The sequence below is a fragment of the Clarias gariepinus genome, chromosome 13 (assembly GCF_024256425.1).
Source record: "Clarias gariepinus isolate MV-2021 ecotype Netherlands chromosome 13, CGAR_prim_01v2, whole genome shotgun sequence".
NCBI classification, from domain to species: Eukaryota; Metazoa; Chordata; class Actinopteri; order Siluriformes; family Clariidae; genus Clarias; species Clarias gariepinus.
This window is the reverse complement of record NC_071112.1, coordinates 1,293,958-1,311,643: the sequence shown is the minus strand read 5'-3', so window position 1 is coordinate 1,311,643 and position 17,686 is coordinate 1,293,958. Positions and strand designations below refer to the sequence as shown.

General features: G+C 40.2%; 1 protein-coding gene across 1 annotated transcript in view; it reads left to right on the top strand.

Annotated features, from left to right (window-relative positions):
• The window catches only part of kif6 (kinesin family member 6), an 86,574-nt gene that overhangs the window by 47,519 nt on the left and 21,369 nt on the right, over positions 1-17,686 (top strand). The window contains exon 13 of the mRNA XM_053510586.1: positions 3,788-3,967. Within this exon, the coding sequence (XP_053366561.1) occupies positions 3,788-3,967 (180 nt within the window). The remainder of the gene's footprint in view (positions 1-3,787; positions 3,968-17,686) is intronic.

Genomic DNA, 17,686 nt, shown 5'->3' with positions numbered 1-17,686 from the left:
ATGTGGTGGTACGAGTCCAGCTGTACGGTACTAAAAACATACTGTACAAATTGGAAGAATAAACCAAAGCAAAAACATCCTAATAAGGAGTCATCATGGGCCTCCGAAACAGCTTCACTTCTACTACGAATTCCACAAGTTTTCCCATCTGGAATGTTGCTTTGGTGGCGTAATGGTTAGCCTTGTCACCTCATGGAGTTTGCACGTTCTCTTCGTGCTTGGAGGGTTTCCTCCGGGGACTCCGGTTTCCACCCATAGTCCAAAAACATGCAGATTCGGATAACTGACTGTCCCAAATTGCCCGTACTAAATTAGTGTGTGTATGTGTGTTGGATTGGCACCCTGTCTGGGATCTACCCTGCCTTGTAGGCTCCAGGTTTTCGCGACCCCGTACACAGTATAAAGACGAAGATGAGAATGTTACTTTCTACTGTGTGTAATTGATACTGTAAGGTTAAGATCTTGCGAGTGTGAAGGCCACAGTACAGTATATAACTGACACCGTTTTCATACACATGGCCGGGATCATCCAGTGACGGGCCACTCCAACGAGGAAAGAAAGGTCTCATCAGTCAAAAGAAGTTTATATAGATTTGCAGTGAGCGTTAAGAATAACAGAGCCACTGTTTTTCCTTTAATTTGTCTGCCCTCTGTATAGTCTCCACCATTCATCACACAGTAATCACATCTCAGTGTGTAAAAATGCAGGGTACACTCTTAGGAAAAAGCATTCTTCAGGCTTATTTGGATCGTTCCAGCTACATCGAGTTCCCCCAGAGGGATAAATTCAAGCAGGCTTTAAGTTGCCAGATTAAACTTTTTTTGATTTCTGAGGGTGTATTGAATGGCAGATTGATGGTTTACTATGAGCATTATGAATGGCTAGGGTTCTGACATGGTCTAGGTGACGATAGTAAATATTTTGATGAAGATCATTATTTAAAAAAAAAAAAAAACACTTTATTTTGCGGTTGTAAAGTGGCCAAACCACGCGCCTTCTGTAAGAACTCAAAAAGCAACGCGTCTGTATTTCATGAGAGAATAATGAATGGAATATCGGAAACGGTTTCATGAATTCAGACCATGAGATATAAAATATAACAGGGTGCGATTTATGTGTGAATAATCAGAACTACATCAAATTCCAACATTACATCTCCTTCCTGTTGAAAGTCCTTATACCTAGTTAGCTGTAATTTTGCTTGTTTTAGGATAAAATTTCACATATTTGCGGTTTTGGGGGAAATTAGCATGTCAAGCACATCGGGCCGCGTCGTTGGGTCCGCCTCCGTACGGTGGAAAATTCAGACGGCGACTCGATCGCCCGTTGCCGCGGGTTTATCTCCAAAGTAAACAGCAGGTTATCGTGCTGACATTTCAGATTTGTGTATCTTGGACGGAGAGAGGTAATCTGAAGTTCATCTTCTGCCTGCTATAGAACAGCCTTGTCAAAATGACAAGCTAGTGTTCGAAAACATCTGCATCGGTTTCAGCCGCATTGAGCCGAATGATAAAACCATCAGTCTGCTGCTTTGTGATTTTATGATATTATCACACGCACACTTTCTGGAACAACTTAAACAAGCTAAGTGAAAGTAAAGAGAAGACAAATTTAACCTTTTGGACATGTCATGATGTCATCTATACGTACTAATGTACCTCTCAAAACTTTTTAGAGCCGTTTCCATTAGCCCTTGGATGAGATTTTTGTTTTAGGGACGGCGGCATCACTTCTCATGTTACAGGTGTAGACGGAGTAATTTGAACATATCGACATGGCGCGGAGAGTCACGTGTCCTGATGCTGACCCTGCCCTTGGATATGTTAAAGTTATGAAGACATTTTCTCACCTACAGTGCTGTGCAGAAGTCTTGAGCCGTATTTAATTTAATAAATGTGAACAAATGTTTTACTGCGACAGGATGCAAAGCGACTAAAGATACAATTTAAAAACCTGTTGTTTATGTAACATCCTGAGCAGCGACCTCATTTCCCCTTTCGTCTTTTTCAGTCTGTCTTTTTATATTTTTTCGGGTTTTCTTTTAATATTCTGATTCGAACAAGATAAAATATAAAGTTTATTCAGAGATTAATATAAACATGAACGGCAATAAACGTGCTGCAGCATGCCCGGCTTATTAGAGAAACAGTTAGATGATCTCACTGTCCCAGGATTCGGTTTCCACAGAGGACATATGAAAATGTTTTCTGCCCTAAAAATACTGACTCATTTATCTTTACCCTGAGAGGCAAACCGTCTCACAGACACGGGGGAATTATGAGCTTGTGTTTGCTGACCAGCTTCATTTTTCGGGAGCCTAAACTAGATGCTGTCGTGCACCACATGATAAAATAAGTAAAGAATGCGGAAGCCGTTAAAACAAGTGGTTTCTATAAGAGACGTGATTAGATATCTCCTTCTATGGTATAAAAATGAAAGAAAGAAAAAAAGCTCCTCGGCTCAGTTTTACAACCTTCTCTGATGTTCCTTCGTCTCTCAAAAGATTCCATGTAAGATAGACAGAGGCAGCGGCAGCGCTCAGGTTTTCATTCCGGCTTGGCACTTGATACAATATAAGTTGCATAAAGATGAGGACACTGTACTGTGTCTTTGTGGATATGAATGCAAATATCTGGTCTATTACCGGACCGGAGTCTCATCCAGGATGAACCAAGTGTTTCTGAGATGGACTCATGATGCGAAGCACTATATATACTGTGGAACCTTGGATTACGAGCATAAAGCTTATTTCAAAACACTCGTAAACCGAAGCGAATTTTCCCATAAGAAATAATGGAAACTCAAATTATCCGTTCCACAGCCCCCCCAAAAATACATAAAAATAATTAACACAAAATATGAAAGTAAAAATAAAACAACTTAACCTGCACTTTACCTTTAAAAAAAAATAAAAATAAATTCTGACAGATAAGTGTTTCCGTTTCTGTTGTGTGTAGGCGCTGTGTGCGTGTGAAGCTAAAGTAAGAGGAGAGGAACAATTAGACCCCCCCTCTCCCTCTTCTCATCTTAGACAGTAAACCTTTTTCCTCTCTTTTTTGATTTTTTTTACATACATACACACACATATGTTAACAGAAAGACTTTTTATCTGAAAAAGTAACAAAGAACATCGCTAATGACACTCGCGTGAGTGACACACTAACATAATCGCTCCTGTAAAGTAAAACAAATGAACCTGCACTTTACCTTTGAAAAGAATCTCGACAAATTTCTGTGTAGAGCAGTGTGTCTATTAGAGAGAGAGAGAGAGAGAGAGGGAGAGAGAGAGTCTCTGTGTGTGTGTAAAAGTGAGGGGAGAAGGGTAGAAGGGAGGTGTGCATGAAGGCGAGAGGAGGTGTGTGTGTGTGTGTGTGTGTGTGTGTGCGTGAAGGGGCAAGATGTCCAATAAAAAAGTGCAGGTTAATACAGAGAGGCAGAGAACAAAATGGATCTTTAACCTCTCTTATGAGACTTTCTTTAGAAACTTTCCTTCTTTTCTTAGACCGAGCGGGGAAGATGATTACCCAGAATTCCTTAGCGCGAGAGAAAGAAAAAAATTGGCTCAGTTGTGATCACAACAAGAAGCGCATGCGTGATACAGGATAATCTTGGTTTACGATTACCGAATTTTCATTTTTTTAAGTCCAAAAAAAAAAAAAACTTTGCTCGTCTTGCGGAACACTCGCGAACCGCGTTACTCGTAATCCAAGGTTTCACTGTACATGTTTTTATATAAATTATATTATTTTTTCCCCCAAAGTTTAATCCTTAACCCAAGCTTTGTAGGTGTTCTAGTGAGCATGCTGAAAAAAGAGAAGACGAAGGTCCAAGAAGCCAGCGCTCAATTAGCAAAACTCGGCGCCTCCCAGAGCTCGTTCCAGTCATCATCCTCTGCCACGTACACCGAGAAAAGGTCCAAGCATGAATCTTTGGACGATTCCAAACAAGGAAATTGCAAGAAAAATGGTGAGCGGTAAAAAAAAAAAAACACTCCAACACACTTTCTCTCGCATGACATCACTACATGTACATTAAATTAACCTAAAAAAACAACAACCCATACTTCATTGTGTTTAATCAGAAAGGCTTGGGGTGAATTCTTATAAGAGAAAGGCTCGCTGCTTGACCCAACTGCTCTTCTGTGTATCGTTTTGGTAATCGTTCATGCTCGATCCAGTCTTTTCTTCTCTCTTGCCACAGTCATGCTCTACATCTTCTTTCAATGATTCTGACCATCCATTCGTACTCATAACCAGAATAGTTTCCCGATCATAACAAAAACCTAACGGAATGTTCACAGCTTCACGGGTTTCACTTCGGAGCACAATAGATTAAAAGAAAGGAAAGCAAATGGTCCGGAAATATTTTTAAGCAAAGTTCCCAGCGTGTCGCCTCAGGATTGTGAACGCCGCGGAATTCTTCTGGTGTTCGTTTAGCATTAGCTTATTTTCAGTGAACGTGTACAGGCTGTCTCTGTGTCTTTTGTTTTTTTTTGGGTGTTTATGATGGACAAGGCCACAAAGACTAAATGCACACTGAACCCGGTTGTACGGTAGTGCAAGGGTTCCTCTCATTGTGTTCACTGCTGTGAGACGGAATAGTCTTGAGGAATTTCCCCAGGAACCTGACGGAGTCGTTTGTTCAAAGTCTGGCCAGCGACCCTTATTCGGTTAGAGGGAGCATTTTGTAAATGGTCTGATTTTTAGAAAGGTTTCTTGATTTTCCCTGGTGTTCTGTAAAGAAGTAAACGTCTCCATCTTGCATGCAGTTTATTAACACCAACGTTGTCCAACAGCAGACATTATAAACACTATTTTTTAGAACATTTACTGATCTTAGATTCTAACTGGTGAGAAGCTAAAGTCAAAAGATTAAAGTTAAAAATTATCAAAAGTTAAAGCCGAGCAGTGCGATGCGGTTCTATAGTTACAGCATGCAGTACAGAAAGACTAGTATGGTGGTCTTATGACAATAACAGATTCCAAAATAATTTTTCAAATTTGTCAAGGTTTTTCTCGAAGGAGTCTTCAGTGTCAGTCAATTAGGTTTAGGTTTCTGACGACTGGAAGGTCTGCGGAATGGAGGGCTTTTTGGTTCGTCTGGAAAATTATTTGATGTATTTTGTTGTCTTGTTAGTTTCAAGAGGGAGTTTAAAGAGGATGGTGAAAAAATGAGAGTTTATAGCAATGAAGCCCGTTCTAAAAGTGGATGAATAATTAAAAAAAAAAAAAAAAATTAACAAACCTCTGAACTATAAAATAAATAAACCTCAGGGCAGGCTTTAGTATGAACTTTTGGGTGGTATCATCATCACCACACTGCCCCCTTATATTTTATTCCTCACTTATTAAAGGCTAACCTTCTAAGAACCTGTCGGCGTTTTTCCATCAGCCGGGTGGAGTACGAAACGGGAACAGCAGATCTTCCTGCAGTGAAACAGGGCCAAGAGCATAGATCCTCTTCATTAACTCCCATATGTTTGGCTCTTCTTCTTTCAATGTGGTTCAGTGGAGCCTTTGAAATAATGATAAACCTTGGGTCTGATAATTACTGTGATCATGGGCTTTGGGGGATTCGGAGCAAGCCAGCAGCTCCAGAACCGAGCCGTCGCTCCTGTGTGCTTCACCACAGGCCCTGGATCACCCAGTCGTTCCTGGACATTTTTGGCACACGATGCCCGGGTTCGGTAATAGGACCAGTAATTGCAAGCAGGGCTCTGAAAGAGGAGATTATTAACAAACAAACACATGTTTGGACGCCATCCAGTTCTAGTTAGGAGGGAATCAGGCACTCATCAAGATGTGATGCATGGTGGCTAATGGACAACGCCGGTGTGCTGTGTTTATAAAGACGTGTGTGTGTGTGTGTTAAGGCCTCAGGAAAACTGTGTTTGTGTTATCACTATTTCGTATGTGCTGTGAGAATTTAGGGTTTGGAATTCAGATGATATCATAACCCATCATATCATAATAACCAAAGTTTGTCTTAAACATTAATCCTCTGTCTGCATTCCAGCTGTTGATTAATGCATCACCGCTGATACAGAGCTGATCTTCACTTCACAGCACAACAGTTCAGTTATTTCTGTGATTTTATTTTTGTTCTTACTTTTCCTTTTTTTTCCTCTTTACACAAAGCCCCCTGCTTCTGTACACACAACCTTTTGACACATCATGAATTAACAATGGGTTGCAGTCTAAACCTTTTTGACAACTGTGGTTTACTGTCGAATGTACTGACCAGGTTTCCCCCCGCCGAAACGTATCGGCCATATTTCTTTCTAGTTTCCGCCAACACGTGCAGTAATAAATCGCAGCGAGGCCAGTGTGGCCGACTATAAACACGCTTGTGCCGACAGGAAGAGCGAACGGTCGAGACTTCAGAGCCTTGCCTTATTTGACATGAAAGAAATATGGAAATGTTCGAATGTTGTCCATTAAACTGGAACTCTGGGGTTTGTTTAACACTTACGACGTGTCAGCCTTAGAGAAGAAAAAAAAAACATGAAGGAATCTGTAATATTGCAAAGTCTGCAGAATGCTGTTGACTTGGAACATTCAGAAATCTACAGGGCTGCTTTTTGGCAAAAGTCCTTGGAGGCAAATAGTCTCTCCTTAAATGACATTTTCAGAGACATTTCCCTTCTCTGTAAGTGATGGATATTTACATGGTATGTCCTGCTGCCAGAAAATGCTTCACCAGATGGTAGGCATTCTGCTTTTGATTACGATATAATCACGGTGTTGTGTTGGAGATCCTGGTCATGTAGACCTCACCTTGTGGATAAGAGTAAGATTGAGTTGCAGAAATGATCATCTTTATGCAGACGACTCATGCGTTGTTCATGACCATAATCCTTTTTCTTTTTTTTTTATTGCAGCAGACGATCGACTTTTTTTTACAGTATTCTTCTTGTTATAGTTGTGACTTTGGCATGCGCCCCAGTACGTTTCACTGTAGTTATAATAAAGACGTTTTTGCTACAACATTGAGGAGCATAACCGCTCTTTATGAAATCCATATGTATACCGTACCATATGGCAGTTTTAAAGGGAACCTACTGTACAATATTACATTCTTAGTCATCTTTAGATATTCACATGTCCGTGTGTACAAACAAAAAAGCATGTTAAACTTCCCCACTTTTTGTCTTTTGTCCATTTTTGTACTGGCTGAGGATTAAACAAACCAATTAGAGTTTGCAACTTATGTGACCTCATATAAGAAGATGCCCGAAGCTTGTTGCTCAGCTTTGCTGTTCTTTGGCCCCTCAGTAGCTCATTTCCATAGACACTGAAACATCACGTTTGGAAGAGAAGCGAAACAGAGAGAGGTTAAAGTGTGAAAAAATGCATTATTTCAGCTGCAGCATTAACACACACACGCTTCGTGGCTCTCAGACTTCAGTGGTTAAAGAATTACAAAAATATGGGATCTCAACCAAAATAAAGCATTAAGTATGTTCTAGGCTTGAGGCAGAGTTGGAGGTAGCAGAGCTGAAGATGTTAAGGTTCTCTTTGGGAGTGACAAGGATGGATAGGATCAAGAATGAGTTCATCAGAGGGACAACCCATGTTAGATGTTTTGGAGATAAAGTCAGAGAGGCCAGATTGAGGTGGTTTGGACATGTTCAGAGGAGAAATGGTGAATATATCGGTAGAAGGATGCTGAGGTTGGAACTGCCAGGCAGGAGGTCTAGAGGAAGACCAAAGATGCAGTAGAGGATGCAGAGGATAGGGTTAGATGGAGGCAGATGATTCGCTGTGGCGACCCCTGAAAGGCAACAGCCGAAAGACAAAGAGGAAGAAGAAGAAGTTCTAGGCTTGTACATTTATTTCACTAACTCTCTCTTCACCTTTGAAACCAAATGTCCTATACAGTATTTATGTTTTACCATGGCGCTTGAACATTTAAAAATCTTATAATTTTATATGTACATGTACTGTATGTATAGGTACTTGTAGTCACATGGCTGCCTACTGTATAGTCATGTGTAAAAGTAAAAGCACACTAGAAAATTTATCTCAGAATCACTGAAATATATAAAAGAATTTTGGAATGGCCCAAATAAACCACAAACCGACTGAAATGCTGTGGCGGGAACTTAAGACAGCTGTGCATAAGTAAACGCCAAAAGAACCTCAATGAACTAAAGCAATTCCGTAAAGAAGAATGAACCAAAACAGTGTAAAGGAGACAGATAAAGTCATGAAGAAAACGATTATTTCAAGTTATTGTTGCTATAAGGTGGATCCACCAGCTTTTCAACAATAAGGGTGCTTAGTATTAATATACACATTATTTGATTATTTCATTTTGGCTTTATTTTTAATAAATAAATAAATAAATAATAGAACAGTGAAAAAGTTATATATTATAAAGTTATATACTGCAGTGGTGCATGTCTAAAATTTTATTAGCCTTGTACTGAGACCTGAAAAGAGGGGGCACTAACTTTTACACATGACTGTACATGCAACAAGTAATGGTCGAAGATCATATAATTTGTCATTTCTGATTAAAAAAAAAAGCTTTAAGGATGAGAGATGTGACAAAAAAAAAAACCCATATCAAAATACTTGAAGAGATTTCCAATGTTTGCTAAGAAACTATGGATGATGTGGGTAGAACATAGTAATTTTCTTTATTCACCCATCTATCATTAGAGTATCTTCACTCCCGAGTCACTTCCAGAGATCACGAGCTGGAATCCTAATGATGCCACATTGCCATCCATGGTTGGCAGCCCGAGGGAGAAGATTGCAGTGGGGAGTGGTGGTGGTGGTGGTGGTGGGGCGGGGGGCATCTGTGAGCCCCACACAAGCAGAAGTGGGCAGTAATTGGTGTGTTATGCCATCCCCTGGCATTGCACGAGTTTTAACGAGATGCAGTCAGTTGGCTCGACATGATGGCCTTCATCCTCCCTGGTTGGTAGGCGTTGCTTGTTAGGAGAGCGATGTAAGATGGGTGGGAATTACAGGGCTTGACATTATGGGAGAAAATTAGAGGCACCCATCTTCTCTCAAAAGATTCACAAGGAAATGTTCACATTTCCTTTCACAGCTCCTGGGTCCTTGTTTTAATCTAGAGCATGCTGCGTGGATGTTCTCCCTGCGCCCATTAGTGTTTTCTTAGGGTTCTCCAGGGGTTTCTGCTCCCTGAAAACATGCTGCTGTAGATTGGCTACACTGACTTGCCCATAGTTTAGTGTGTATTCTGACCTTAAGTCCAGGGTTTCTAAGATTGCTTTCCAATCTACCACGACCTTGACTAGGATAAAGATGAATAGATATTCGAGGATGGGTCAGAAATGATCCGCGCTCCAGCTCAGCCTAGAACATTCTTTAATGATAGAATACGTAAGCTTAGTGTCTTAAAAGGCAAGGAGGTTATGTTAAAAAAGTGATGTATTGTCTTTTCTAATAGTTAATTGAAATAAATTCTACAGCCAGAGTGCGGATAATTTCTGACTCACCCTCGTATTAGTAGGGATGAATTGAAAATAAATCCAAAATATACAAAACTATTGCTTTTTCATATAAAGCGATACACAAACTACATAAAACCGCTTGACTTTGATACCCAGTGCTCGAATTTATAACAAATAACGGAACGATGAACTAATTCTTGCTGTTAAATGTAGCTGCAATTGTTGTTTGGCGAATGACATCTTTTGTGTACCGCTTCAAAACATAATATTAGTGCTTGAAAAGTCCTTGAAAGCCCTAGGATTTGATTTTAAAGCATCTCCGTCTGCATTGTTTTTTGTAAAAATGTTTTACATTAAACCGTGTTTACAAAAAGGATTTAACTGCACCATTGCGCACAATATGAATCATATTTCCATCCTTGAAAGACCAATTTTGGATCAGGAGCTCAGTGTTGGAAAACGCAGGCTCATTAGCCACAGCTAGACTCCTTACAGACATTGTTTATGGATGCTGTGATAATAAGGAGTCCTTGGTCCCAACGTTTATCTCTATTTGTGACTTGGCATAATTGCTGCCATACTGCGCTGATCCGGTGAGGAGCACACCGAGTCGTTGGACTCCCCCGGGCTTTCTTCCAGCTGCTCGTTCTACACCATCATTTCGGAAAATAAGCTCCCCCTTAATAGACTCCATACACAATCATCTTTTAAATGCTGCTGTGTGTTTAATGTACTACATACTTCGCCATAATTGATACCAAGATGGGTATCAAAAGCAAACATTTCCAGCTCGTTCTAAAATTTCATATCTAGGGATTTTTGTTTTCAACCACGATAAGATAAAGAAGACTGATTCAATTTAAAGGTTAATCACGTTCATGCTACAGTAGATGATCTACCATATATTTTTCATAAAGGTTTTTTTTGTGTTTGTCTGCAGCTCGTCTTGCAGGACAGCAGGGGTTCTGCTCGGTTCTCTCGGTTGCAGCACTCCTGTGTTGTTCCGTCCGTCTTAAAACAGAACGGATGGACCTGATGTTATCCAGAAGTCATTTGCGTCAATCTAATCAAAGGCCTGCATCACAAACGGAGCAGCTGGCGAAGGAATGTGCATCTCATTTGATTGCTTCCAAAAGATTTCATTCTCGTTTTGAGAAATTCCTAAGAAATGTAACTGTTTTGAGTTTTGAGAACACACATCGTGTGCAAGGTAATAAAAAATGTAGGCGTGGAGGTTTCGCTAAAAATACGTCTAGTACATTTTCTGTTGCGTTTTGCATATTTTGTGTTTATCACATAAAAGCCAGCAGCAGTCCGTTTGGGTTTATGAGAAATCCGAACACACAAACAGCCATCTAGCTATGTCGGGGTTGTGGATAACCAAGCAATGTTCCATGTTTGAGCTTTACTTATATACTGAGTAGGCCTTCGTCCTCCACCCTTAACCACAGTCATATATACTGTATACCACATGTCTGCTGCTTCCTGTATTCCTGCCGTAGAGTCTTGTTTATGGTCATATAAAGTCATGACAAGGGTTTATTAATGAGGAGACATGCTCTGTTCGACCGCTAGAGTTCATATTTTATCAGGTCACAGAATTGGTTAAAAGGTGTTGGATATTAATGTATGGCACTTATTATTAACTATAGTATTTATTATATAATTTATGTTATATAACTACACTCTGAATCAGTCAGCACGTTCACCATTGGGGAACTTTAAAAAAGTATGCCCTAAAACACGGAAAAACACTAATTGTTCTTTCTTGGTTCTTCATATGGGATAACAGACAAGTTTGAGAAGAGGCTCAGAGAGATCTAGCTGGCACAAAGGCCAAGATCAACAAAGTGGCCTCCAAATCCCAAATCCCCCAGAGCCCAATCCGAGCGCTCCTGGGACATCCCGGTCAAACAAGTCCGATCCATGGAGGCCACACCCCATAACCAACGTCACTCAAAGGATCCGCCCTGTGCAGCCATGCCTCAATGTGCCCCGGTGGCACAGGGGGAGCCAAAACATGGGTGCTTTTAATGTTTATGGTTTTAATGTTATGGCTGATTGGTGTATGCTACTTGTAAAAAATAATTTAGCATTTCGCAAACATTCTTACATCTTTTTTCAACATCTGAGCAATTAAGGGCCTTGCTTAAGGGCCCAACAGTGACAACTTGGTGGTCCTGGGGTTCGAACAGAGGACCTTCCGATCTGTAGTCCAATGTCTCAACCATTGAGCTACCCCCTGACCCTTTAAACCACATTTGATTGACCTTCAGACCAACTTCTTTCCAAATCCTGATCTAAACATGAGAATTGATGCGTATACAGTATTATTACAAGGTCCTTAACGATCTAAGCAGAAAGCGTAACCTCGGCAGTTTAACAAGTGATGAGCAACGGACTATAAATGTGAGCAGTTTAAAGGTCTGGAGATGTTTCCTGTAAGCCCTGAGGGCAGGACGGGTTTGCAGGATAATTGCAGGCCTCTGCGTTTCCTAGATTAACAGTAAGAGTACATAATAGAAGTGACCTTTCTGAAGCAGGAATCCGTACTGTCTCTGCAAAAGTTGACAGAAGGATAGATTTTCTCGTCTTCTGCTATGCATGACTTCATCGTGTCTGTATGAAATGTATCGCACTGCCACAGTAGAGACGGAAAGAGCAACATCTGTATTCCATGATTGACGTTGTTTAACGATTCTTTTACCCAAACTGCTGTTTCCTTTTTGTAAACACAAAGTCCAGACCTTGGTGCAGCGTCGTCCCGCCTGACCCTGAACGCTAAAACTAAAGAGCTTCAAACGTTCTTTGTACCTCAGGAAGTCTATATGTGCTCTAGAGGTGTTACATTCAGGAAACTAACGTCTCAATCTGTTCATGGTTCTCATCTCCGGTCGCGTCATGGGTTTGTAAGTTATTCGCTCTGAACAGCGTGATCTTTACAGTGTATTGTTGAAGAGAAACACAGGTTGGTGTTCTGACACTTGGGCCCATCGGTGCACCCTTGATGTGATACAGTACATGTTATACAGCGATGAAGACCTTGCTTTAATGTGAACAGGGCCCTGACTGTGTAGTGTAAGGCTAATAAGTATAGCAGGCCCAGCTGTCTAGACTGTGAATAAGGTCGCTCCTGAGGAGGGAGAGATTTCTGGCTTGTAAAACAACTTCATAAGATTTATGGCTCGTATGGGATGTACAGGACTCGGGTCATGCCACACCGTCAGCTATCAAATCTATAACTGATGTCCGCATCCTCATCACTTCCCTGGACGCTTTAAACATCGAAGCAGATCCTCTCTCTCTCTCTCTCTCTCTCTCTCTCTCTCTCTCTCTCTCTCTGGATGTGTTTCCCATTAACACGGCTCTCTGATTACTCACCCAATTGTCATCTCAGTTTACGTCGCTCAAGTCCCAAGAAATTCAGACCTGACATTCAAGGCACAACTATGTGGCTGTAACCCTACATTCCCCCGACTGCCCCCCCCCCCCCGCCCCCCCTAAAAGAACATTTATGGTGTGATGTCATGGTGCTTGTTGAGAAATATTTCAGGAATGCTCTGTTTTTTGGAAGAAAGATGTGCCTGTTTCCCAAGCATGACTCGTGTGGAATTTTGTTATGGTTGGCCATCGTAAGATCATCTTCAGGGGATGTTCTGCTGGTTTTAATCAGGAGTTTCCAGCAGAAAAAAAAAGAGAAGAAAATCATGACAATTAAGCTCACGTGGATTTTTAGTTTCTGCTCCCATTGCACACCGAGTAATTGAAATTGTGTGATAGAGGTAGGGGTTCAGGGGGAAAAGGCACGACCTGTAAATGTGGTAAAGGAATTCGCACGGCAGTTGGATTTCCATGCCGCAGGGAAAAACAGGACGAAAGGATAAACACAGTTAGATGTCCGACATTTAGGCCAGTTTGACATGTTTCTGTTTGGCATCCTTGGGAGACTAAATGTTTTCTTAATAAGTCGAAGCATTCCACATTACAGGCAGTGCGGAGTGTTTCACCACGCTGCGCTCTGAGATCGAACGGTCGCTTAACTGCAAATAATTATCTCTGTTTACAAGAAGCTGATTCATACTCCCAATCTAATAGCAGGCTTGGCATAAAAAACATTCCTATAGGCACTTGTTTATGCCTCAGGGCTGTTATATTCCCAAATCTGATTGGCCAATGAAGGTAAATACATTTCTGCAGCACCACCATTTTGATAGTAACATGACATTTAACCCGACTTCTCTATTTCGTTTAAGCCGAGAAATAAACCTGTAATCGTTGATATGTGAAGATTCCGCTAGGAGATGTTTGTATACTATTGATGAAAGGAGTCTCCAGTATCAGTGCAGTTTGGTGACTAAGTTTTCTGCCATTTTAGTATAAAAAAAAGAAAGAAAAACTGCTTTTATAGCTGCTGTAACATAAGTGGCTGCAAGTATCAAATATTTTAAAAGAAAAAAAACTATAAATCATGAAATGTGTGATTTGTCTAATAAAAAAACAAGTCGATGTGGTATAACAAACTTCAAGAATACCAAAGCTTTTTTTTTTTTAAAGAAACAAATGTTTATATTGTAGCTGCTATGATACGAGGGTTTTCAAGTCAAAGCGGGACTTTTGATTGTACAGAATAACAGAACACAGTTAGAACTCCCTTTATTTCTTTATATAATCCCCTGATACACTAATGCACTTATCCCAGTGTTCGACTAAAGCTTGGGCACCATAAGGTAGAACGTTTTCTTAGTATGTCAGAGTATGGCTGTCTGATTCACGCCGGCCTACCAGGAACCCCTATAACAATCCAAACATGTGGAAGTCTCTTGGAGTGAGGTCAGGACTGTACGGGGAACGTGGCAATAACTCCTGGACTCCTGGAGTTCCTTTTAATCTGCACGTCACTTTGTGAATGTTCACAGGAACGACTGCAGCGGGCTCTGAGCCACCTCGGACAAGATCATCATTCACAGACGTACGGCCTTTTTAAAAAACATTTTACATGTTTTACTGCAGCTGAGAATCTCATCACCGTACTGTACTCAAAGTCTTTTGTAAATGTCACTTGTTCCTTCACCTTCATTCACAAGAAATTTCAACACAAGTCCCGGTTTGACTTGAACTCCCCTGATATGAGAGATAACATCAGGTGACTTTAAATCCTTACAGTTAATTGAATAAAAATCAGTATTATACCAAAGCACTGTTGAAATGGATGCTGATTAATGTCCTATAACGCCATCCTCCATCCTCCTTACGGTTCTGCAAGACAAAACATTTATGCAGCAACAATGTGCAAAGGGACCTGTATGGCTGACACAATACAAGAAGGATTTATTCATCATTTATATACACACTATCCAGTGTCAGGACTCTGGGTAAGCTGTAACTATCATTTTTCTGATACCCCAGGAAGTCTTTAGTCTTCAGGCGGCTTTGCAGTCACCGGATAATATGAGAACGGCTGCCTGTAGATTTTCGACAGTAAGTAATACCAGGAACTTGTTCTGCAGATGTTGCACATCAAACGCAACTTTAAACGGATGAAGAGAATTAAAACACTGTGGGATGTTTCTTTATGGGAAATTAATCTTTACACCACCTGAGCATTGATTATTTTTTTTAAAATACATTTCTCAAATGCTTTTGTTACTTATAGTGCTAGTGCAAAAACATCTCTAAAACTTCATTCCCATTAAATTCTTGTTTTGTTTCATCTTTAAGAAAAATGCAATAAAAATGTTTGCATGGAACCATACACAAGACTACGTAATCACTAATATGTATATATTTTTTAAGGTAAGACAAAAATCATGTGTAGTGCATTTGTTGGTGCTGCTTAGGATCTTCTTAATTCCCCATATTTTACTTTGCGGATGGGAGACATGAGGTTTGTATTAGTTTTGTCTTGTACATTAATCATATGGCTGAGAAAGTGCTTTACCATCCCTCATGACGTGCATTTGAGCTACTGCGGCTCACTGTGTTAAAGATGTTGACCTTTGGGTGTACGCTTCGTGTCAGCGTTTAAAGCATGGATTTCAAATACAGCCAGGTCACGCAAGATGTCTCCTGCTTATGATTTCAGGTTGAGAGCTGTTGAAAGGTTTAGGCAGAAGATTTATCACGGCACAAGCTGAAGGTTTGATTAATACCTTTTGCCATATTAATGGCCGTGTAATCATGGAGAGCATTAGGTGCTATTAGCCGCTTCGAGGGATTTTGCTATTGGTTTCTTCTGCACTTTTCATCAGAACACTCTGACTTCACTTCATACTGATCCAAATGGCTGCATAGACAATGCACAGAGTTTTCCATACAGAGCTAAACCTTGGTTCACTAGAGGTACAAAACGATTCTTCTAGGCGCTCTCCAGTTGTTCAGTGCATGGGATGTTGTCAGACATGTTTATACTGAAGATATGTGTTTAACTCTTCCACTATACACGAGCTTCATGTGGTCCGATCCTAAGGAGATCCCTGTGGTTTTTCATGTGCTTAGTTAATTATATTTAAATTGCCACTTGACAGTCTGTAAATTGTTTCCATACTTTCAAGTCTTTATGTCAAATTGGAATATAAACCGGTGTCATCATCATTTATTTATTTGTTTGTTTGTCTTTTTATTTATTTATACATTCATTCCGTCATTCATTTATATGAAACTTATTCTGCAAGGTCAAATCTGGAAAACCGAAAGGGTTTAAAAACTTTCTGTCTGCAATGAAATAGCTAACAGTTATAGCATTCCCTGCCTTTCCAAAAAACAAACAAAAAGAGCAAATATTCTATATAAAATCCTAAAACATGGGGAAACGTTCCAAGTATTCGCATTTCGTGCTGGTGGATCATGACCAGGTTGTGATAACTGCTTAAAAATGTCAAAAGAAGAAAAAGGAGCAAGAGACAGAAAAACAGAGATTGTCTCGATTAAAAACTGCATTTAAATTCAAACAGGCTGTTTATCAGCTGACCATAGACCCAAAATACCCACGACAGAACTAAATGTGTCCAAAGCACCCCAGATCATGATGGAGCCTCCTCCACTGTGCCGTGTAGAAAACATCTCCAGTAGGATCTCCTTGGCAGGCCAGTAACGTTGGAAGCCGTCAGAATCATCCAGATGCAATTTCTTCTTGTCTGAGAATAAAACTTTCTTTCATCTTTCAGTGTCCCATGTTTGGTGCTTGCTTGCAAAATCCAGCTGGACAAGTTTGTGGTGTGGAAGGAGACGTGGTTTTTAAGAATTTTTTTGTTCTTTAAGCCCTTCTCTTATGTTTAAGAATCTTTACGTTTACGTTGCCGTCTTACGTTTATTCAGCATCAGTAAGGACCTTAATTTGGGTCGATGATCGGCCTGTGTCTTTACGGACAATCCTTGGATCTTTCAGCTGAGTGCAGGTGAAATTTTTTTGGGTCTAACACTTTTTTTTTTTGTCCCCTAACTCTCAGGATCTCTTAAGAAATTTAAAATAGCTGTCTTACTGCATCTCGGCAGCAATGGTGCATTGCGAGAGCCCTTGCTTGTGCAGCTCAGAAATCCTGCCACATTCAAAAACAGAAAGCTTTTTTGCTTTTGCCATCAGGAGATCATGACAGTGTGAACTGTGTGACTGTCTGAAGCACAATGACAATAAAGACACTAATAAAGCACTAGTAAAACACTGGGATAAGTGCATTACCGTCAGCACAATTGTTTGTCTTTGAGCTACACTCTACGCTGCTGTTAAATGGAATGAGGAGAATCTGTAGGCAACATTGCAATTAGAAGTGAACATGACATCAAATATTAAAACTGACATCCTCTGAGTTCAGACTGTGGACTTCAGATGACCTCAAAGAAAAAAGCTGAGTCTGTTTCTATTTGATCTTCTAAAGTTAGTTTAAAAGCCATCTGATATAAAAATATTTCAAATAAATTTCATAAAAGGAAATGCTTATGCTTCCAGACCTTTGGGCATCTCTGTCGAAAATTCATCACCTCTTTGCATTCAATCAGAATAGAGAATTCCCCTGGTATAGTAGACTTCACAGAGTGCATGTGTTGTTTTGTTAATTGTCTTTTGTCTCAATGTCTCGAGTTTTAGACATTTGGTTTGGGTTTGGAGTGGACGTAGGTTTTCTCACTGAAGTATTTTTCGAGCGATCTTTATCTTCCTGCTTTTAAAATGATTGGTGTTGATTTCTTATATGGGAAAAAACGATTAATGTTATTAGGTCTTTGTGCATTTATCTTGAACAGAGGTTAAGTGAGAGGTTAAA